Source organism: Anomaloglossus baeobatrachus, unplaced genomic scaffold (assembly GCF_048569485.1).
Source record: "Anomaloglossus baeobatrachus isolate aAnoBae1 unplaced genomic scaffold, aAnoBae1.hap1 Scaffold_931, whole genome shotgun sequence".
In the NCBI taxonomy this organism is placed as follows: Eukaryota; Metazoa; Chordata; class Amphibia; order Anura; family Aromobatidae; genus Anomaloglossus; species Anomaloglossus baeobatrachus.
In genome coordinates, this window is record NW_027445329.1 from 24081 (window position 1) to 47174 (window position 23094).

At 42.2% G+C, this 23094-nt stretch overlaps 1 protein-coding gene across 1 annotated transcript in view; it reads left to right on the top strand.

Annotated features, from left to right (window-relative positions):
* LOC142289433 (chloride channel protein 1-like) overlaps nucleotides 1-23070 on the top strand; it is a gene marked incomplete at its 3' end in the record, with an annotated part of 32225 nt that extends 9155 nt beyond the window's left edge. Inside the window, exons 5-9 of the mRNA XM_075333591.1 lie at nucleotides 10639-10721; nucleotides 11140-11175; nucleotides 12943-13047; nucleotides 15623-15709; nucleotides 22985-23070. Coding sequence (XP_075189706.1) covers nucleotides 10639-10721; nucleotides 11140-11175; nucleotides 12943-13047; nucleotides 15623-15709; nucleotides 22985-23070 — 397 coding nt within the window. The remainder of the gene's footprint in view (nucleotides 1-10638; nucleotides 10722-11139; nucleotides 11176-12942; nucleotides 13048-15622; nucleotides 15710-22984) is intronic.
* Nucleotides 23071-23094: the final 24 nt, after the last annotated feature.

Sequence of the window (23094 nt, forward strand, 5' to 3'; positions counted from 1 at the left end):
CTGAGTTGTCTGCTGCAGCGGATTGTGATGGGTACAAGATGAGCAACATTGTATCCAACTATTTATCTCTTAAAATGTTGATTATAATAAAAAAGCAACAAATTGAAATACAAATATAATATTGATTATTTAAAGGTTAGATCATCAATATCAGATGAGTGGGGTCCTACGCCCGTCACCCCAACCAATCAGCTGGTTACAGCTCCGTTTAAGCAGTGCACAGCGCCAATCAGTGTGTAGAGGCCGCTCTGAGGTACTGCAGCTCAGCTCCTACTTAGGTGAATAGAAGCAGCGGCCCCTACAGGGGCTGTGTCCAACTCCAGTCACTATTTACATCTGCAAATATTTCAAAAGACTGACCTGCACATCCTACAAGTGTGTATAGGTGCCAGCTGAAAAAACCTAGCAAATACAAAATGGATACAGCCGCACACTAAATGCCATCAATGTATAAGGGAACTCTGGTACTGCATTACTGCTATATGAAAAAATGAGATTTTTAGTTTATGAATTGGCCAATGCATGTAAGCCCGGAAACCAAACGGCAAGGTAAATCTCAATATTCCGGGTCCCTAACGAAAATGCCACTATCTAGGTTAAAAACATCCATGCCTGGGCAGCTAGACTAAAAATCTGACTTGAAATGCCACTATGTGGACTAACCTCCATGTCTGGGCAGCTAGGACTCCTGGTATAAGGATTGTGAACACAGCCTGGTTTATAGGGCGGAGTGCGGCTGTATCCATTTTGTATTTGCTAGCTGCCCAGACATGGAGCATTTTAGTTAGGGACCCGGAATATTGAGATTTACCTTGCCGTTTGGTTTCCGGGCTTACATGCATTGGCCAATTCATAAACTAAAAATCTCATTTTTTCATATAGCAGTAATGCAGTACCAGAGTTCCCTTATACATTGATGGCATTTAGTGTGCGGCTGTATCCATTTTGTATTTACTGTTTACATCTGAAAACAGCTAATTGGTGGTGGTGGGGGGCGGGTGTTGGACCCCCACAGATATTATATTGTTGATCCATTTTATTTAATTCCTGGACACTCTCTTTAATCTTCAGTCCAACATTCCAAAGTGTACGTCCACCGGTGATAGACATTTAAGGCTTGTGCTTGTTACCATGTTTCCCTGAAAATAAGACAGGGTCTTATTTTATTTCTTGCTCTAAAAAATGTGCTAGGGTTCATTTTGGGGGGAAACACAGCTATTCCCAATGTATTGCTAAGGCTACTTTCACACATCCGGTTTGAGCAGTGCGGCTCAATCCGGCTGTGAAACCTATGCAACGGATGCGGCGAAAACACCGCATCCGGCCTCCATAGGGATGCATTGAAAAATGCGCCACAGCGGCCGGATGCGGCGCGATGCGTTTTTTTTGCCGGAGCAAAAAACGTTGCAGGCAACGTTCCATCCGGCCGCGGCATCGACTAAATCTGCCGCATGCGGCAAAAACCGGACCGAACGCAAGCCCATGCGGCACAATACGGCACTAATGTAAGTCTATGCAAAAAAAAAACGCAACCGGCGGCAAAAAAAACGGTTGCGGTTTTTCTGCAGAGCGCTGTATTGTGCCGCAGAGCAAAAACCGGAGGTGTGAAAGTAGCTTACGTGTATCCACATGTAGAGACTTGTAGGTCTACATCACTGTCAGGTCCCCCTGCGCTCCACAGAGGTCGCTCCCCCTGCTGGCCAGAAACAGTATCACTGGCACAGAGTTAGTGAGAGCGGATGGATACTGGACCCGATCTGTGTGTGTGAGAGCGCAACGGCGAGGGACCTGACAGCGACACAGATCTCTGTGTGAGACCCCATCCACCATTAGCACTGGACAACTGTAGCTGTTTGGAGTCTGTGCAATTTTTTTTTGCGGGGGGGCTGTCTTCTTTCTTTTGTGGCTGTCTTCTCTCTTTGGGGGCTGTCTTCTCTCTTTTTGACTGTCATCTCTCATTTGGCACTGTTTTCTCTCTTTTGGGACTGTCTTCTCTCTCTTGGACTGTATTCTCTCTTTTGGGACTGTCTTCTCTCTCTTGGACTGTATTCTCTCTTTTGGGGCTGTCTTTCTTTTGGGGCTGTTTTCTCTCTTTTGGGATTTTGTTCTCTCTTTCAGGACTGTCTTCTCTCTTTTGGAGCTGTTTTCTCTTTTTTTGGGGCTGTCTTCTCTCATTTGAGGCTGCCTTCATTGCTTTGGAGCTGACTCCTCTCTTTTAGAGCTGTCTCCTCTGTTTTGGGGCTGTCTCCTCTCTTTTGGAGCTGTCTCCTCTCTTTTGGGACTGTTTTCTCTCTCTTGGGACTATTTTCTCTCTTTTGGGACTGTCTTCTCTCATTTGGGACTGTCTTCTCTCTTTTGGGACTGTATTCTCTATTTTGGGACTGTCTTCTCTCTCTTGGGACTGTATTCTCTCTTTTGGGACTGTCTTCTCTCTCTTTTGACTGTATTCTCTCTTTTGGGTCTGTCTTCTCTCTTTTGGGATTTTGTTCTCTCTTTGAGGACTGTCTTCTCTCTTTTGGAGCTGTTTTCTCTCTTTTGGGACTGTCTTCTCTCTTTTGGGACTGTCTTCTCTCTTTTGGGACTGTCTTCTCTCTTTTGGGACTGTATTCTCTATTTTGGGGCTGTCTTCTCTCTCTTGGGACTGTATTCTCTCTTTTGGGACTGTCTTCTCTCTCTTTTGACTGTATTCTCTCTTTTGGGTCTGTCTTCTCTCTTTTGGGATTTTGTTCTCTCTTTGAGGACTGTCTTCTCTCTTTTGGAGCTGTTTTCTCTCTTTTGGGACTGTCTTCTCTCTTTTGGGACTGTCTTCTCTCTTTTGGGACTGTCTTCTCTCTTTTGGGACTGTATTCTCTATTTTGGGACTGTCGTCTCTCTCTTGGGACTGTCTTCTCTCTTTTGGGACTGTCTTCTCTCTTTTGGGACTGTATTCTCTATTTTGGGACTGTCTTCTCTCTCTTGGGACTGTCTTCTCTCTCTTGGACTGTATTCTCTCTTTTGGGGCTGTCTTTCTTTTGGGGCTGTCTTCTCTCTTTTGGGATTTTGTTCTCTCTTTTGGGACTGTCTTCTCTCTTTTGGGACTGTCTTCTCTCTTTTGGGACTGTCTTCTCTCTTTTGGGACTGTATTCTCTATTTTGGGACTGTCTTTTCTCTCTTGGGACTGTATTCTCTCTTTTGGGACTGTCTTCTCTCTCTTGGACTGTATTCTCTCTTTTGGGGCTGTCTTTCTTTTGGGGCTGTCTTCTCTCTTTTGGGATTTTGTTCTCTCTTTCAGGACTGTCTTCTCTCTTTTGGAGCTGTTTTCTCTTTTTTGGGGGCTGTCTTCTCTCATTTGAGGCTGCCTTCATTGCTTTGGAGCTGTCTCCTCTCTTTCAGAGCTGTCTCCTCTCTTTTGGGGCTGTCTCCTCTCTTTTGGAGCTGTCTCCTCTCTTTTGGGACTGTTTTCTCTCTCTTGGGACTATTTTCTCTCTTTTGGGACTGTCTTCTCTCTTTTGGGACTGTCTTCTCTCTTTTGGGACTGTCTTCTCTCTTTTGGGACTGTATTCTCTATTTTGGGACTGTATTCTCTCTTTTGGGACTGTCTTCTCTCTTTTGGGACTGTCTTCTCTCTCTTTTGACTGTATTCTCTCTTTTGGGGCTGTCTTTCTTTTGGGACTGTCTTCTCTCTTTTGACTGTATTCTCTCTTTTGGGACTGTCTTCTCTCTCTTGGACTGTATTCTCTCTTTTGGGGCTGTCTCTCTTTTGGGGCTGTCTTTCTTTTGGGGCTGTCTTCTCTCTTTTGGGATTTTGTTCTCTCTTTCAGGATTGTCTTCTCTCTTTTGGAGCTGTTTTCTCTTTTTTGGGGGCTGTCTTCTCTCATTTGAGGCTGCCTTCATTGCTTTGGAGCTGTCTCCTCTCTTTTAGAGCTGTCTCCTCTCTTTTGGGACTGTTTTCTCTCTTTTGGGGCTGTCTTCTCCCATTTGGGATTTTCATCTCTTTTGGGACTGTCTTCTCACATTTGAGGCTGCCTTCATTGCTTTGGGGCTGTCTTCTCTCCCTTGGAAATTTCTTCTCTTTTGGGGATCTCTTCTCTATTTGGGGGCTGTTCTCTCTCTTTTGGGATTGTCTTCTCTCTTTTGGGACTGTCTTCTCTCTTTTTGGGCTGTCTTCTCTCTTTTGGAGCTGTTTTCTCTTTTTTGGGGGCTGTCTTCTCTCATTTGAGGCTGCCTTCATTGCTTTGGAGCTGTCTCCTCTCTTTCAGAGCTGTCTCCTCTCTTTTGGGGCTGTCTCCTCTCTTTTGGAGCTGTCTCCTCTCTTTTGGGACTGTTTTCTCTCTCTTGGGACTATTTTCTCTCTTTTGGGACTGTCTTCTCTCTTTTGGGACTGTTCTCTCTTTTGGGACTGTATTCTCTCTTTTGGGACTGTCTTCTCTCTCTTTTGACTGTATTCTCTCTGTTGGGGCTGTCTTTCTTTTGGGACTGTCTTCTCTCTTTTGCGACTGTATTCTCTATTTTGGGACTGTCTTCTCTCTCTTGGGACTGTATTCTCTCTTTTGGGACTGTCTTCTCTCTCTTTTGACTGTATTCTCTCTTTTGGGACTGTCTTCTCTCTCTTGTACTGTATTCTCTCTTTTGGGGCTGTCTCTCTTTTGGGGCTGTCTTTCTTTTGGGGCTGTCTTCTCTCTTTTGGGATTTTGTTCTCTCTTTCAGGACTGTCTTCTCTCTTTTAGAGCTGTTTTCTCTTTTTTGGGGGCTGTCTTCTCTCATTTGAGGCTGCCTTCATTGCTTTGGAGCTATCTCCTCTCTTTTAGAGCTGTCTCCTCTCTTTTAGAGCTGTCTCCTCTCTTTTGGGACTGTTTTCTCTCTCTTAGGACTATTTTCTCTCTTTTTGACTATCTTCTTTCTTTTGGGACTGTTTTCTCTCTTTTGGGGCTGTCTTCTCTCATTTGGGATTTTCATCTCTCTTTTGGGACTGTCTTCTCACATTTGAGGCTGCCTTCATTGCTTTGGGGCTGTCTTCTCTCCCTTGGAAATTTCTTCTCTTTTGGGGATCTCTTCTCTATTTTGGGGCTGTTCTCTCTCTTTTGGAGCTGTTTTCTCTTTTTTTGGAGCTGTTTTCCCTCTTTTGGACTGTCTTCTTTCTTTTTGACTGTCTTCTTTCTTTTGGGACTGTTTTCTCTTTTTTGGAACTGTATTCTCTTTTTTGAGACTGTGTTCTCTCTTTTGAGGCTGTCTTCTCTCTTTTGAGGCTGTCTTCTCTCTTTTGAGGCTGTCTTCTTTTTTGGGGGTGTTTTTTCTCTTTTGGGACTTTCTTCTCTCTTTTTGAACTGGTTTCTCTCTTTTGTCTTTTGGGACTGTCTTCTCTCTTTTGGGACTGTTGTCTCTCTTTTCAGACTTTTTTCTCTCTTTTGGGACTGTTTTCTCTTTTTTGGGACTGTTGTTTCTCTTTTAGGACTGTCTTCTCTCTTTTGGGACTGTCTTCTGGTACTTTTTTTCTCTCTTTTGGGACTGTCTTCTCTCTTTTGGAACTGTTGTCTCTCTTTTGGGACTGTTGTCTCTCTTTTGGGACTGTCTTTTATCTCCCTTGGGGCTGTCTTTTCTCTTTTGGAGCTGTTTTCTCTTTTTTTGGGGCTGTCTTCTCTTTTTTGGAGATGTCTTCTCTTTTGAGGATTTCTTCTCTCTTTGGGTGCTGTCGTCTTTCTTTGGGGGTTGTTTTCTCACTTTTGGGGCTGTCTTTCTTTTGGGACTGTTTTCTCTTTTTTGGAACTGTATTCTCTTTTTTGAGACTGTCTTCTCTCTTTTGAGGCTGTCTTCTCTGTTTTGAGGTTGTCTTCTTTTTTGGGGGTGTTTTTTCTCTTTTGGGACTTTCTTCTCTCTTTTTGAACTGGTTTCTCTCTTTTGTCTTTTGGGACTGTCTTCTCTCTTTTGGGACTGTTGTCTCTCTTTTCAGACTTTTTTCTCTCTTTTGGGACTGTTTTCTCTTTATTGGGAACGTTATTTCTCTTTTAGGACTGTCTTCTCTCTTTTGGGACTGTCTTCTGGTACTTTTTTTCTCTCTTTTGGGACTGTTGTCTCTCTTTTGGGACTGTCTTTTATCTCCTTTGGGGCTGTCTTTTCTCTTTTGGGACTGTTTTCTCTTTTTTTGGGGCTGTCTTCTCTTTTTTGGAGATGTCTTCTCTTTTAGGATCTCTTCTCTCTTTGGGTGCTGTCATCTTTCTCTGGGGGTTGTTTTCTCTCTTTTGGAGCTGTCTTTCTTTTGGGGCTGTCTTCTCTTTTTTGGGATTTTGTTCTCTCTTTCAGGACTGTCTTCTCTCTTTTGGAGCTGTTTTCTCTTTTTGGGGGGCTGTCTTCTCTCATTTGAGGCTGCCTTCATTGCTTTGGAGCTGTCTCCTCTCTTTTAGAGCTGTCTCCTCTCTTTTGGGGCTGTCTCCTCTCTTTTGGGACTGTTTTCTCTCTCTTGGGACTATTTTCTCTCTTTTTGACTATCTTCTTTCTTTTGGGACTGTTTTCTCTCTTTTGGGGCTGTCTTCTCTCATTTGGGATTTTCATCTCTCTTTTGGGACTGTCTTCTCACATTTGAGGCTGCCTTCATTGCTTTGGGGCTGTCTTCTCTCCCTTGGAGATTTCTTCTCTTTTGGGGATCTCTTCTCTATTTGGGGGCTGTTCTCTCTCTTTTGGGATTGTCTTCTCTCTTTTGGGGCTGTCTTCTCTCTTTTGTGTCTGTTTTCTCTTTTTTTGGACTGTCTTCTTTCTTTTTGACTGTCTTCTTTCTTTTGGGACTGTTTTCTCTTTTTTGGAACTGTATTCTCTTTTTTGAGACTGTCTTCTCTCCTTTGAGGCTGTCTTCTCTGTTTTGAGGTTGTCTTCTTTTTTGGGGGTGTTTTTTCTCTTTTGGGACTTTCTTCTCTCTTTTTGAACTGGTTTCTCTCTTTTGTCTTTTGGGACTGTCTTCTCTCTTTTGGGACTGTTGTCTCTCTTTTCAGACTTTTTTCTCTCTTTTGGGACTGTTTTCTCTTTTTTGGAACTGTATTCTCTTTTTTGAGACAGTCTTCTCTCTTTTGAGGCTGTCTTCTCTCTTTTGGAGCTGTTTTCTCTTTTTTGGACTGTCTTCTTTCTTTTGGGACTGTTTTCTCTTTTTTGGAACTGTATTCTCTTTTTTGAGACTGTTCTCTCTTTTGAGGCTGTCTTCTCTCTTTTGAGGCTGTCTTCTCTCTTTTGAGGTTGTCTTCTTTTTTGGGGGTGTTTTTTCTCTTTTGGGACTTTCTTCTCTCTTTTTGAACTGGTTTCTCTCTTTTGTCTTTTGGGACTGTCTTCTCTCTTTTGGGACTGTTGTCTCTCTTTTCAGACTTTTTTCTCTCTTTTGGGACTATTTTCTCTTTTTTGGGAACGTTGTTTCTCTTTTAGGACTGTCTTCTCTCTTTTGGGACTGTCTTCTGGTACTTTTTTTCTCTCTTTTGGGACTGTTGTCTCTCTTTTGGAACTGTCTTTTATCTCCTTTGGGGCTGTCTTTTCTGTTTTGGGACTGTTTTCTCTTTTTTTGGGGCTGTCTTCTCTTTTTTGGAGATGTCTTCTCTTTTAGGATCTCTTCTCTCTTTGGGTGCTGTCGTCTTTCTTTGGGGGTTGTTTTCTCTCTTTTGGGGGCTGTCTTCATTTTTGGGGTGTCTACTTTCTTTTTGGGGTCTCTGCTTTATTTGATGAAGAGTTGTGCAGTATTCATTAACTTTTTTAGCTGTTTGAACGCTTCCTTATTGAACTGCAACCAGGGCTTATTTTTCGAGCAGGGCTTATATTTTAAGCAGACTTTGAAAAGGTTAAAAATTCCCGTTGGGGTTTTTTTTCGGGATAGGGCTTATGTTGAGGGGAAACAGGTAGATGTGGTCATTGTACTAATAAAAAGAGAGACAACAACCTTCCCCTCCGCAGATTCTTCATCCCACATCTATAAGTCATTTGTTGCATATCCTCTAGTTTAGTGTCTAAATTCAGATTATCCCGATAGATAGAACCATTTACCACGTCTGACATGTTGATTTCAGTACATACTTGTATTGCCCATAAAATAATTCTGGAACATCTTCTTTAAAAAATAAATGTAAAATAATAAAAAAAATATAATGTTCTAGATGTGTGGAGAGCTGCTGGATAAAATGTTCTAGATGTATGGAGAGCTGCTGGATGAAATGTTCTAGACGTGTGGAGAGCTGCCGGATAAAATATTCTAGATGTGTGGAGAGCTGCCGGATAAAATGTTCTAGATGTGTGGAGAGCTGGTGGATGAAATATTCTAGACATGTGGAGAGCTGCCGGATAAAATGTTCTAGATGTGTAGAGAGCTGCTGGATAAAATGTTCTAGATGTGTGGAGAGCTGGTGGATGAAATGTTCTAGATGTGTGGAGAGCTGGTGGATGAAATGTTCTAGATGTGTGGAGAGCTGGTGGATGAAATGTTCTAGATATTTGGAGAGCTGGTGGATGAAATGTTCTAGATGTGTGGAGAGCTGGTGGATAAAATGTTCTAGATGTGTGGAGAGCTGGTGGATGAAATGTTCTAGATATTTGGAGAGCTGGTGGATGAAATGTTCTAGATGTGTGGAGAGCTGGTGGATGAAATGTTCTAGATGTGTGGAGAGCTGGTGGATGAAATGTTCTAGATATTTGGAGAGCTGGTGGATGAAATGTTCTAGATGTGTGGAGAGCTGGTGGATGAAATGTTCTAGATATTTGGAGAGCTGGTGGATGAAATGTTCTAGATGTGTGGAGAGCTGGTGGATAAAATGTTCTAGATGTGTGGAGAGCTGGTGGATATAATGTTCTAGGTGTGTGGAGAGCTGGTGGATATAATGTTCTAGGTGTGTGGAGAGCTGCCGGATGAAATGTTCTAGATGTGTGGAGAGCTGCCAGATAAAATGTTCTAGATGTGTGGAGAGCTGCCAGATAAAATGTTCTAGGCGTGTGGAGAGCTACCAGATAAAATATTCTAGACGTGTGGAGAGCTGCCGGATAAAATGTTGTAGACGTGTGGAGAGCTGGTGGATGAAATGTTCTAGATGTGTTGAGAGCTGGTGGATAAAATGTTGTAGACGTGTGGAGAGCTGGTGGATGAAATGTTCTAGATGTGTGGAGAGCTGGTGGATGAAATGTTCTAGACGTGTGGAGAGCTGCCGGATAAAATGTTCTAGATGTGTGGAGAGCTGCCGGATAAAATGTTCTAGATGTGTGGAGAGCTGCCGGATAAAATGTTCTAGATGTGTGGAGAGCTGCCGGATAAAATGTTCTAGATGTGTGGAGAGCTGGTGGATGAAATATTCTAGACATGTGGAGAGCTGCCGGATAAAATGTTCTAGATGTGTAGAGAGCTGCTGGATAAAATGTTCTAGATGTGTGGAGAGCTGGTGGATAAAATGTTCTAGATGTGTGGAGAGCTGGTGGATGAAATGTTCTAGATGTGTGGAGAGCTGGTGGATGAAATGTTCTAGATATTTGGAGAGCTGGTGGATGAAATGTTCTAGATGTGTGGAGAGCTGGTGGATAAAATGTTCTAGATGTGTGGAGAGCTGGTGGATGAAATGTTCTAGATATTTGGAGAGCTGGTGGATGAAATGTTCTAGATGTGTGGAGAGCTGGTGGATGAAATGTTCTAGATGTGTGGAGAGCTGGTGGATAAAATGTTCTAGATGTGTGGAGAGCTGGTGGATATAATGTTCTAGGTGTGTGGAGAGCTGGTGGATATAATGTTCTAGGTGTGTGGAGAGCTGCCGGATGAAATGTTCTAGATGTGTGGAGAGCTGCCAGATAAAATGTTCTAGATGTGTGGAGAGCTGCCAGATAAAATGTTCTAGATGTGTGGAGAGCTGCCAGATAAAATGTTCTAGGCGTGTGGAGAGCTACCAGATAAAATATTCTAGACGTGTGGAGAGCTGCCGGATAAAATGTTGTAGACGTGTGGAGAGCTGGTGGATGAAATGTTCTAGATGTGTGGAGAGCTGGTGGATAAAATGTTGTAGACGTGTGGAGAGCTGGTGGATGAAATGTTCTAGATGTGTGGAGAGCTGGTGGATGAAATGTTCTAGATGTGTGGAGAGCTGGTGGATGAAATGTTCTAGATGTGTGGAGAGCTGGTGGATGAAATGTTCTAGATGTGTGGAGAGCTGGTGGATGAAATGTTCTAGGCGTGTGGAGAGCTGGTGGATGAAATGTTCTAGGCGTGTGGAGAGCTGGTGGATGAAATGTTCTAGGCGTGTGGAGAGCTGCTGGATGAAATGTTCTAGGCGTGTGGAGAGCTGGTGGATGAAATGTTCTAGATGTGTGGAGAGCTGGTGGATGAAATGTTCTAGGCGTGTGGAGAGCTGGTGGATGAAATGTTCTAGATGTGTGGAGAGCTGCCGGATAAAATATTTTAGATGTGTGGAGAGCTGCTGGATGAAATGTTCTAGACTTGCGGAGAGCTGCCAGATAAATATTGTTTCAGTTGTTCTTATGTTCGGGAATCAATAATTTCCAAGTAGCAACAAATTATTAATTTGCTCCCGAATTCTGCTACCTCCAGAGCAGTCGCCCTTTGCTCCAAACCGCCTTTATTGTACAAATCCAGGCTCCTCCTTTCCTTTAAAGGAGTTTTGTAAAAAGTAATTCAAATTTTGAAAAAGTTTTTTTTTTCCCCAGAAAGTTGCTGCAGGAGGTTCTGTGCGTCACTAAGAGGAGTCTTCTGCCGTTCCAAGAAGGAGCATCCTGAAAACCCTCCGCAGGTCAGCAGGGCATATTCGGGTGGGGTCCGGGGATAACACAACAGAGCAGAGGACTGTGCCCCCTCATTATATAGGAAAAGGTTTTCAAATTGTACATTTCGCCTGTATTTCCTAAAATCACTAATACTCCGGCTGAAGGAGCAATAATGATGCTCAGACATCTACTGACACTATCCTTAAAGAGGAACTCCGACATAAAATCATGTAACGAGGGGCAAATTATAGAGACCTTGAGGTCTGAGGTGGAAACTCTACCCCGTAAGTATAAAAAAACTACACATGGCGACCAGCAGGGGGCCCAAAATACAGATTTTGCATTGGAGTGGAAGAGCTGGAAATATTTCTCGAACCCTTGATGAAGAAATGACCGGTCACATGAGGTCAAAACTGAATGTTTCCTCTTGTTTTCTTTCTGCAGGAATCTGATCTTGAAGACCCAATGACACCAGAAGAGGTGAGTGTCACATAAAGATACAGTTCATGAGTGGTGGGGGGGGGGGGGCGCTTTCTGCTTGAGGAGACCCCCAGCTGGTGTATAGAGCCTTATGTCAGCCAATGCTGCAGATTAGCTCCCCTCCAGAAGGGAAAAGCCGGCTTTCCAGTGCCACCTAGTGGACATTGTTACCTTTTAAGTCTCAAAGTGGAATGTAAAATAAATAATTAGAAAAAATGACGTAGGGTCCCCTGTATTTTGATATCCAGCGCAGATAAAGCAGACAGCTGGAGGCTGCAGCCCTCAGGTGTGTGCATTATCTTGGCTGTTGTATCAAAATACGAGGGATCCCATGCATTTTTTTGTAATTATTGAAATAAATAATTTTAGAATTAGGCTATACCGTATGTGCATTGAGTATTTGGTTACAGACATTTCTGCATTAAATCTGCATCTCCTGGCATAAAAATGCACCAAAAACATAATGAGATGCGTTCACCTGAGGTCAAAGCTGGGGTACCATGGGAACTGACTGCTGTGGCCTCAGGTGAACTCACTGATGTCACCGTTCTCACAGCTGCGGCTCCGTCATTGTGTTCAGCAGCTCGCAGTCATTGGTCACGTTTTCTAATATGAGTGTGCACTGCAACTTCAGGATGTAGCAGAGCCGGGATCATTGTGGGATGTCGTGTCTGTGGATTACGTTGGACCTGTAGGGGTGTTTTGGGGTTCCTAACTTGCAGAAAGGGTGTTTCTTTTTTCTTGTTTTTTTTTTTTTAAATAAAGGATTTTTTCTGTTTTGTGTTTATTTCTTTTAACTTACTGAGTTAGTAATGGGAAGGTCTCATAGAACCCTACCCATTACTAACCTCGAGCTTGATGAAAAATCACAGCTGTCATTAACTCCTTACATTACCTTGATTGCCACTGCACAAGGGCAATCAAGATGATTTGGGTAAGCGCCAGGATTGCCACATCTAATGGATGCGACAATTCTGGGGCAGCTGAGGGCTGCTATTTTTAGGGTTTTAGGGTGGGAAGGGTCCAATAACCATGGGCCTCCCCAGCCTAAGAATAACAGCCCCCAGCTGTACACTTTATCTGTGCTACGTATCAAAATTAGGAGAGACCTATTTATTTAAATAATTTAACAAAAAACTGCATGGGGGTCCCTCGTATTTTGATACATAGTGACGATAACACACACAGCTGGAGGCTGAAGTCTGTGGCCATCTGCTTTATCTGCGCTGGGTATCAAAATATTGGGACCCTACTCCATTTTTGAAATTATTTATTTATTTTTACATTCCACTTCGGGGACCCTGACAGCTAGTGTGAGGGCAACCAATCACATACACCGGCAGTCTGACTGCAACCATTCACAGACAATGTCACAGAGGGTGGGCAGTGCATATTCATGAGATTTAATGAGCGGACCCGAAAGCAGTGTGACAGCCACATGGAAACTCGGTGAGTATAACTGTCCTGCATTAATCCCCATTTGCTTTCCTTCTGCAGTCCCCTAGCCCTCACTACCAGCATTTTATAACAAGTTCCGGTCCCTCGTATATGGGGTTCGGCATCCGAGTTCAAGTTTGAGTCAAGTCGGATCACGAACCACACTTTTTTTTCGCAAGTCCAACCGGACCCAGTGAACCCAAACATCTGTGGGTTTTTCAATCGCTAGTACTGATAGAAATGAGTCCACCAGTCCCAAACATGGCGCCGCACCCTCACTGATACCAAACCGGTGCAACAAGACAGTAAGGAAAGATGTCACATTTACAGGTTGCGGTTTGGGAGCAGCAGGAGCTGGGGAAGGTGGCCTCCTTCGATAGCTGTCTCATCGACCCCTCACCATTTCAGCTCGTGGAGAGGACATCACTTCATAAGGTATGATGCTACCTGGAAACCATAAGCAAGTAGGCTGAATTTTGCAGAGAGATAATATAACGATTTTATTATTTGTAATGTCATTATGGTTTCTGTACCTGATGATACTGGAAGCCATCAGCAAGTAGGTTACATTCTGCAGACAGATATATCATAGTTTATTTTTTATTTTATTTATGCTTTCTCGATCTGCTGCTGGAAACAATAAGCAAGTAGGCTAGATTTTGCAACTGGATATTATAACAGTTTTACTATTTTATCATAATTGGGATATTTGTATCTACTGATACTGGAAAGCCATCAGCAAGTAGGCTAGATTTTGCAGTATAAATCCTTTTATTATTTTCATTATAATTATAATTTTTGTACGCACTAATATTGAAAACCATCAGCAAGTAGGCTCGATTTTGCATTCTAAATTATTTTATTATTTTTATTTTAATTATAATATTTGTACCCACTGAAAACAATCAGCAAGTAGGCTCGATTTTGCATTCTAAATTATTTTATTATTTTTATTCTAATTATAATATTTGTACCCACTGAAAAGCATCAGCAAGTAGGCTCGATTTTGCATTCTAAATTATTTTATTATTTTTATTCTCATTATAATATTTGTACCTGCTGAAAACCATCAGCAAGTAGGCTCGATTTTTTTTATTCTAAATTATTTTATTATTTTTATTCTAATTATAATATTTGTACCTGCTGAAAACCATCAGCAAGTAGGCGCGATTTTTTTTTATTCTAAATTATTTTTATTCTAATTATAATATTTGTACCCACTGAAAACCATCAGCAAGTGGGCTCAATTTTGCATTCTAAATTATTTTATTATTTTTATTCTAATTATAATATTTGTACCCATTGAAAACCATCATCAAGTAGGCTCAATTTCCATTCTAAATTATTTTATTATTTTTATTCTAAATATAATATTTGTACCCACTGAAAACCATCAGCAAGTGGGCTCAATTTTGCATTCTAAATTATTTTATTATTTTTATTCTAATTATAATATTTGTACCCATTGAAAACCATCAGCAAGTAGGCTCAATTTTCCATTCTAAATTATTTTATTATTTTTATTCTAAATATAATATTTGTACCTATTGAAAACCATCAGCAAGTAGGCTCGATTTTGCATTCTAAATTATTTTATTATTTTTATTCTAATTATAATATTTGTACGCACTGAAAACCATCAGCAAGTAGGCTCAATTTTGCATTCTAAATTATTTTATTATTTTTATTCTAATGATAATATTTGTACCCAGTGAAAACCATCAGCAAGTAGGCTCGATTTTTTTTATTCTAAATTATTTTTATTCTAATTATAATATTTGTACCCACTGAAAACCATCAGCAAGTAGGCTCGATTTTGCATTCTAAATTATTTTATTATTTTTATTCTAATTATAATATTTGTACCCACTGAAAACCATCAGCAAGTAGGCTCGATTTTGCATTCTAAATTATTTTATTATTTTTATTCTAATTATAATATTTGTACGCACTGAAAACCATCAGCAAGTAGGCTCAATTTTGCATTATAAATTATTTTATTATTTTTATTCTAATTATAATATTTGTACCTGCTGAAAACTACCAGCAAGTAGGCTCGATTTTTTTATTCTAAATTATTTTATTATTTTTATTCTAATTATAATATTTGTACCCATTGAAAACCATCAGCAAGTAGGCTCGATTTTGCATTCTAAATTATTTTAATTATAATATTTGTACCCATTGAAAACCATTAGCAAGTAGCCTCACTTTTGCATTATAAATTATTTTATTATTTTTATTCTAATTATAATATTTGTTCCCACTGAAAACCATCAGCAAGTAGGCTCAACTTTTTTTATTCTAAATTGTTTTTATTCTAATTATAATATTTGTACCTGCTGAAAACCATCAGCAAGTAGGCTCGAATATTTTATTCTAAATTATTTTATTATTTTTATTCTAATTATAATATTTGTACCCATTAAAAACCGTCAGCAAGTAGGCTCGATTTTGCATTCTAAATTATTTTATTATTTTTATTCTAATTATAATATTTGTACCCATTGAAAACCATCAGCAAGTAGGCTCGATTTTTTTATTCTAAATTATTTTATTATTTTTATTCTAATTATAATATTTGTTCCTGCTGAAAACCATCAGCAAGTAGGCTCGAATTTGCAGACAGATATTATACCGGCTTTATTACTGATATTATAATGATGGTTTCTGTGCTGCATTACTCTACAGCCCGGGTCATTCATATATGAACCCCCTGGTTGCACCTAATGCCCCGTTGGGTACTCAGGGGTTAAATAATTAGGACTGTCGAGTTCTTACAGCATGTCAATCAATCCTATGGCCCATTTATTATAGGACATCACAAGAGATACAAAAGAGGGGCCGATCTGACAGCAGCTGCTTGCTGATGGTTTCCTATTAATAAAAAAGCTTTTTTTACTTTCTGAATGGCAAAAATTAAACAAAAAATACAATTTTTGGGTTGTTTTTTTTTTGTTTTTTTTTTTATATTTTTGAATGTTTTGTGCTTTCCCTTCCTCCTTTCCAGACACACACGCTCTTCTCCCTCCTCGGCCTCAGCCAGGCGTTTATCACGAGCGGAGGGAAACTGAGAGGGGTGATCGCCCTGAAAGAGGTGAGAGAAAGATTAGAGGGGCATCAGCGAAATTGAGTCCAGTAAACACGGGCCGTAATGTGACTGCGGCTAAAAATACCCCTCCTCCTGCCGCACTCAGCAGAGCTCACGTCTCCTGCTCCTGTGACATCCAGAGCTGTAATCAAAATTCTGCCGTCATCTGCCAATCTGCACTTTCCGCAGCGTTCTGACTGCAGCTCAATGTGTGTCTGGAGATTGAGCCACGACGATGCCGCAGATTAATACTACAAGGTCCGGGAGGGGTTTTCTTATCTACTTTAGGCCCTGTGCGCACATTGCGGTTTTTGCCGCGGATTTGCCATGGTTTTGCTGCAGAAAAGGCGCGGTTTTTGTTGATAATGTTCATGCAGTACTTCCCCAGCAAAAATCTATGAGAAATCCAAAATGGTGTGCGCATTCTGCATTTTTTTCCCTACGGGTTTTGCTGCAGAATTTCTGTAGCATGTCACTTCTTTTCCGCGGGTACCTGCGGTTTTGCCATTAAGGGTCTGTGCGCACTGGGTAGATGTTTCTTAGGCAAAATACGCACCCTCTGGCAGAATTCCGCACCTGCAGCAAAAAAATGCATCCAAAATCCACATGCGGTTTTACCACGGTTTGGTGCGTTTTTTCCGCGATTTTGTCCTTGTGGATTTTAACCATTATCAATGGCAAAACCGCAGGTACCTGCGGAAAAGAAGTGACAACAGTAAGAGGAGCAGCAGGTCATAACAGCCAGAGGGGCAGCAGGTCATAACAGCCAGAGGAGCAGCAGGTCATAACAGCCAGAGGAGCAGCAGGTCATAACAGTCAGAGGAGCAGCAGGTCATAACAGCCAGGGGGGCAGCAGGTCATAACAGTCACAGGGGCAGCAGGTCATAACAGCCACAGGGGCAGCAGGTCATAACAGTCAGAGGAGCAGCAGGTCATAACAGTCAGAGGAGCAGCAGGTCATAACAGCCAGGGGGGCAGCAGGTCATAACAGCCAGAGGAGCAGCAGGTCATAACAGTCAGAGGAGCAGCAGGTCATAACAGCCAGGGGGGCAGCAGGTCATAACAGTCACAGGGGCAGCAGGTCATAACAGTCAGCGGGGCAGCAGGTCATAACAGCCAGAGGAGCAGCAGGTCATAACAGTCAGAGGAGCAGCAGGTCATAACAGCCAGGGGGGCAGCAGGTCATAACAGTCACAGGGGCAGCAGGTCATAACAGTCAGCGGGGCAGCAGGTCATAACAGCCAGAGGAGCAGCAGGTCATAACAGTCAGAGGAGCAGCAGGTCATAACAGCCAGAGGGGCCGCAGGTCATAACAGCCAGAGGGGCAGTAGGTCATAACAGCCACAGGGGCAGCAGGTCATAACAGTCAGCGGAGCAGCAGGTCATAACAGCCACAGGGGCAGCAGGTCATAACAGTCAGAGGAGCAGCAGGTCATAACAGTCAGAGGGGCCGCAGGTCATAACAGCCAGAGGGGCAGCAGGTCATAACAGCCACAGGGGCAGCAGGTCATAACAGCCAGAGGAGCAGCAGGTCATAACAGTCAGAGGAGCAGCAGGTCATAACAGCCACAGGGGCAGCAGGTCATAACAGCCACAGGGGCAGCAGGTCATAACAGTCAGAGGGGCAGCAGGTCATAACAGTCAGAGGAGCAGCAGGTCATAACAGTCAGAGGGCAGCAGGTCATAACAGTCAGAGGAGCAGCAGGTCATAACAGTCAGAGGAGCAGCAGGTCATAACAGCCAGAGGAGCAGCAGGTCATAACAGTCAGAGGGGCAGCAGGTCATAACAGTCAGAGGAGCAGCAGGTCATAACAGTCAGAGGGGCCGCAGGTCATAACAGCCAGGGGGGCAGCAGGTCATAACAGCCACAGGGGCAGCAGGTCATAACAGCCAGAGGAGCAGCAGGTCATAACAGTCAGAGGAGCAGCAGGTCATAACAGTCAGAGGAGCAGCAGGTCATAACAGCCAGAGGAGCAGCAGGTCATAACAGTCAGAGGGGCAGCAGGTCATAACAGTCAGAGGAGCAGCAGGTCATAACAGTCAGAGGAGCAGCAGATCATAACAGTCAGCGGGGCAGCAGGTCATAACAGTCAGATGGGCAGCAGGTCATAAAAGTCAGCGGGGCAGCAGGTCATAACAGTCAGAGGAGCAGTAGGTCATAACAGTCAGCGGGGCAGCAGGTCATAACAGTCAGAGGAGCAGCAGGTCATAACAGCCAGTGGGGTAGCAGGTCATAACAGCCAGAGGAGCAGCAGGTCATAACAGTCAGAGGAGCAGCAGGTCATAACAGTCAGAGGAGCAGCAGGTCATAACAGTCAGCGGGGCAGCAGGTCATAACAGTCAGCGGGGCAGCAGGTCATAACAGTCAGCGGGGCAGCAGGTCATAACAGTCAGCGGGGCAGCAGGTCATAACAGTCAGCGGGGCAGCAGGTCATAACAGTCAGCGGGGCAGCAGGTCATAACAGTCAGCGGGGCAGCAGGTCATATACAGTCAGATGGGCAGCAGGTCACAACAGTCAGTGGGCCATCAGATCATAACAACCAGAGGGGCAGAAATTCATAGCCGCTACAAGGGCAGCAGGTCATAACAGCCAAAGCGGCTCTACTAAGTATGTAAGTTCCTAGTCACAAGGTGTTGATTAATTCTGAGATGGCAGTGGTCCGTAAGAGTGGCATGTTGTGCTTATTTTTGAGAAACCTTGTTGTATATTACTTGTATTCAGCAATTTATATTGTTCTTGTTTTATTGGTTTATTGCAACAAATTTTTAACATTTTGCTGATAAAGACACCATTGTCTTGTTAAAATTTACAGTGCCTTGAAAAAGTATTCATACCCTGAGAACTACAATAGTATATCTAAGAAGATAATACCAGCGCTAAACTCTATAACTTGGTTGGCATCTAGATACTGGCAAACACCGTTAATTTGCCAAGGGAAAATTAATATAAAAAATAAAACTGAAATTTTATAAAAATCTGCGCCACTCCAAGTTTTTATATATCAATTAATATTATGTAAAAATAGGATTTATAGACCAAAAGGAAAGATATAGATTTTTTTAAATTGTTTCCTTTTTTATTTTTTCAATAGAGACAACTATAAACTCTCAAATTAAATAAAAATCAAGTAATAAGTAAAAAATGCACATACAAGATAATAAATCACAGCCACAAATAGGTTATAAGTGTAGAAAAAAATAAAAACACCGGCCGGGGCTTGTTTTTGCACACTTATAACCTATTTGTAGCTGTGATTTATTATCTTGTATGCGCATTTTTTACTTATTACTTGATTTTTATTTAGTTTGAGTGTTTATAGTTGTCTCTATTGAAAAAATAAAAAAGGAAACAATTTAAAAAATGTATATCTTTCCTTTTGGTCTATAAATCCTATTTTTTATTATTATTATTATTATTATTATTATTATTATTATTATTATTATTATTACATAATACTAATTGATTTATAAAAACTTGGAGTGGCGCAGATTTTTATAAAATTTCAATTTTATTTTTTATATTAATATACCCTAAGAACTTTCCACATTTTTTAACATTATACCCACAAACTTAAAAGTATTTTATTTGCATTTTTTTTATAATACCAACATTAAGTACAAGTATCTGTGAAGTGTAAAGGAAATGAGTCCTGGTTTTCTAAATATTTTAAAAATATAAATCTGACAAGTGTGATGTACATTTTTTCACCCCTGCAGTCAGTACTTTGTAAGACCACATTTCTCTGTATTGCATTAGTATTCACCCCCTGGAGTCAGTACTTTGTAAGACCACATTTCTCTGTCTTGCATTAGTATTCACCCCCTGGAGTCAGTACTTTGTAGCACCACCTTTCTCTGTATTGCATTAGTATTCACCCCCTGGAGTCAGTACTTTGTAGGACCACCTTTCTCCGTCTTGCATTAGTATTCAGCCCCTGGAGTCAGTACTTTGTAAGACCACATTTCTCTGTCTTGCATTAGTATTCACCCCCTGGAGTCAGTACTTTGTAGGACCACCATTCTCTGTCTTGCATTAGTATTCAGCCCTTGGAGTCAGTACTTTGTAGGACCACCTTTCTCTGTCTTGCATTAGTATTCAGCCCCTGGAGTCAGTACTTTGTAGGACCACCTTTCTCTGTCTTGCATTAGTATTCACCCCCTGGAGTCAGTACTTTGTAGGACCACCTTTCTCCATCTTGCATTAGTATTCAGCCCCTGGAGTCAGTACTTTGTAAGACCACATTTCTCTGTCTTGCATTAGTATTCACCCCCTGGAGTCAGTACTTTGTAGGACCACCATTCTCTGTCTTGCATTAGTATTCAGCCCTTGGAGTCAGTACTTTGTAGGACCACCTTTCTCTGTCTTGCATTAGTATTCAGCCCCTGGATTCAGTACTTTGTAGGACCAACTTTCTCTGTCTTGCATTAGTATTCAGCTGCTGGAGTCAGTACTTTGTAGGACCACCTTTCTCTGTCTTGCATTAGTATTCAGCCCCTGGAGTCAGTACTTTGTAGGACCAACTTTCTCTGTCTTGCATTAGTATTCACCCCCTGGAGTCAGTACTTTGTAGGACCACCATTCTCTGTCTTGCATTAGTATTCAGCCCTTGGAGTCAGTACTTTGTAGGACCACCTTTCTCTGTCTTGCATTAGTATTCAGCTCCTGGAGTCAGTACTTTGTAGGACCACCATTCTCTGTCTTGCATTAGTATTCAGCCCTTGGAGTCAGTACTTTGTAGGACCACCTTTCTCTGTCTTGCATTAGTATTCAGCCCCTGGAGTCAGTACTTTGTAGGACCAACTTTCTCTGTCTTGCATTAGTATTCAGCTCCTGGAGTCAGTACTTTGTAGGACCAACTTTCTCTGTCTTGCATTAGTATTCAGCTCCTGGAGTCAGTACTTTGTAGGACCACCTTTCTCTGTATTGCATTAGTATTCACCCCCTGCAGTCAGTACTTTGTAAGACCACATTTCTCTGTCTTGCATTAGTATTCACCCCCTGCAGTCAGTACTTTGTAAGACCACATTTCTCTGTCTTGCATTAGTATTCACCCCCTGAAGTCAGTACTTTGTAAGACCACCTTTCTCTGTCTTGCATTAGTATTCAGCCCCTGGATTCAGTACTTTGTAGGACCAACTTTCTCTGTCTTGCATTAGTATTCAGCTCCTGGAGTCAGTACTTTGTAGGACCACCTTTCTCTGTCTTGCATTAGTATTCAGCCCCTGGAGTCAGTACTTTGTAGGACCAACTTTCTCTGTCTTGCATTAGTATTCACCCCCTGGAGTCAGTACTTTGTAGGACCACCATTCTCTGTCTTGCATTAGTATTCAGCCCTTGGAGTCAGTACTTTGTAGGACCACCTTTCTCTGTCTTGCATTACTAGTATTCAGCTCCTGGAGTCAGTACTTTGTAGGACCACCATTCTCTGTCTTGCATTAGTATTCAGCCCTTGGAGTCAGTACTTTGTAGGACCACCTTTCTCTGTCTTGCATTAGTATTCAGCCCCTGGAGTCAGTACTTTGTAGGACCAACTTTCTCTGTCTTGCATTAGTATTCAGCTCCTGGAGTCAGTACTTTGTAGGACCAACTTTCTCTGTCTTGCATTAGTATTCAGCTCCTGGAGTCAGTACTTTGTAGGACCACCTTTCTCTGTATTGCATTAGTATTCACCCCCTGCAGTCAGTACTTTGTAAGACCACATTTCTCTGTATTGCATTAGTATTCACCCCCTGCAGTCAGTACTTTGTAGGACCACCTTTCTCTGTCCTGCATTAGTATTCAGCCCCTGAGTCAGTACTTTGTAGGACCACCTTTCTCTGTCTTGCATTAGTATTCAGCCCCCTGAGTGAATACTTTGTAGGACCACCTTTCTCTGTCTTTTGGGTTCTGTCTCTGCAGCTTTGCACATCTAGAGGTGACATTGTCCCCTTCCTTTTTGCACACTCACTCTCGCTCGGTGAGATTGGATGGAGACGTCTGTCATCATTAATGTTTCCGTGTTGTCACAGGTTCTCGGTGGATTTGGGTCTGGGCTGGGACTCGGCCGCTCACACATAGGAATATTCTTTGATCTAAACCCTCCATTATAGCTTTGCATGATGTTTAGGATCATTGTCCTGCTGGAAGGTGAACCTACCCACCCTCCCCCCCCCCGCTCTCAAGTCTTCTGCAGCTTCCAACAGGTTTTCCTCCAGGATTATTTATATACATCCATCTTCCCATCACCTCTGACCGGCTTCCCTGCCCCTGCTGAAGAAAAGCCTCCCCATAGCAAGATGCTGCCTCCACCATGTGTGATGGTGGGGATGTTGTTTTCAGGGTGATGTGCATTTTCTACCACACATGGCATTTCACACTTATCCCAAAAAGTTCTACTTTGGTCTCATCTGATCAGAGCACCTTCTTCCACTGCTCTTTGTGTTCACTACACAAACTGCAAATAGAACTTCTTATGTTTTTGCTTTTTTATATCTTCTTGCCGCTCTTCCATAAAGGGCAGCTTTGTGGAGCATACGACTAACAATCGTCCTCTGGCCAGATTCTCCCCCTGAGCTGTGATCTCTGCGGCTCCTCCAGGGACCATGGGGCTCTCGGCTTCTTCTCTCATTAGTGCCCTTCTTCTTGGGATGTTAGTTTCGGTGGATGGCGATGTCTTGGTTTCGGTGGATGGCCATGTCTCTCTTTCGGTGGATGCCAAGTCTTGTAGGTTTGCAGTTGTGCCGTACTTCTTCCATTTTTGGATGATGGATTGAACAGTGGTCCATGAGATGTTCAGAGCTTGGGCTATTCTCTATAACCTAACACTGCTCTCCTCTTCTCCTCTTTATCCCTGACCTGTCCGGTGTGTTCCTTGGTTTTCATGATGCTGTTTAATCCCTGATGTTCTCACAAGAACCTGTGAGGTCTTCACAGAACAGCTGTAGTTATACTGAGAAGAAATTACACATAGTAGGACTCAATCGGTTAATTCTTCGGCTTCTGGAGGCAATCAGTAACTTTATTTAGGGGTATCAAGAGTACAAAGGGGCTGAGTACAAATGCAATCACAATTTTCAAATGTATATTTTTAAAATATTTATAGAACCTTGTATCATTTCCGTTACACCTCATGAATACTTGCCCTTAGTGTTGGTGTCACATAGAATTCCAATAAGATACATTTACGTTTGTTGGTGTAACATGAAAAAAATGTGGAAACGTTCGTGGGGTATGAATACTTTTTCAAGGCTCTATACATCGGTCACAAATGTAACTTTGGATCTTCTTATCTTTCCATTAGCTACAAAAAGCCATTCAAGGAACGGCCCAGTCCGGCGTTCGCCTCCGTCCACCCTTTGCCAGTTTCCGTGATGCCAGTCGAACCCTGTCTCGAAAGGAATCCCAGAGACC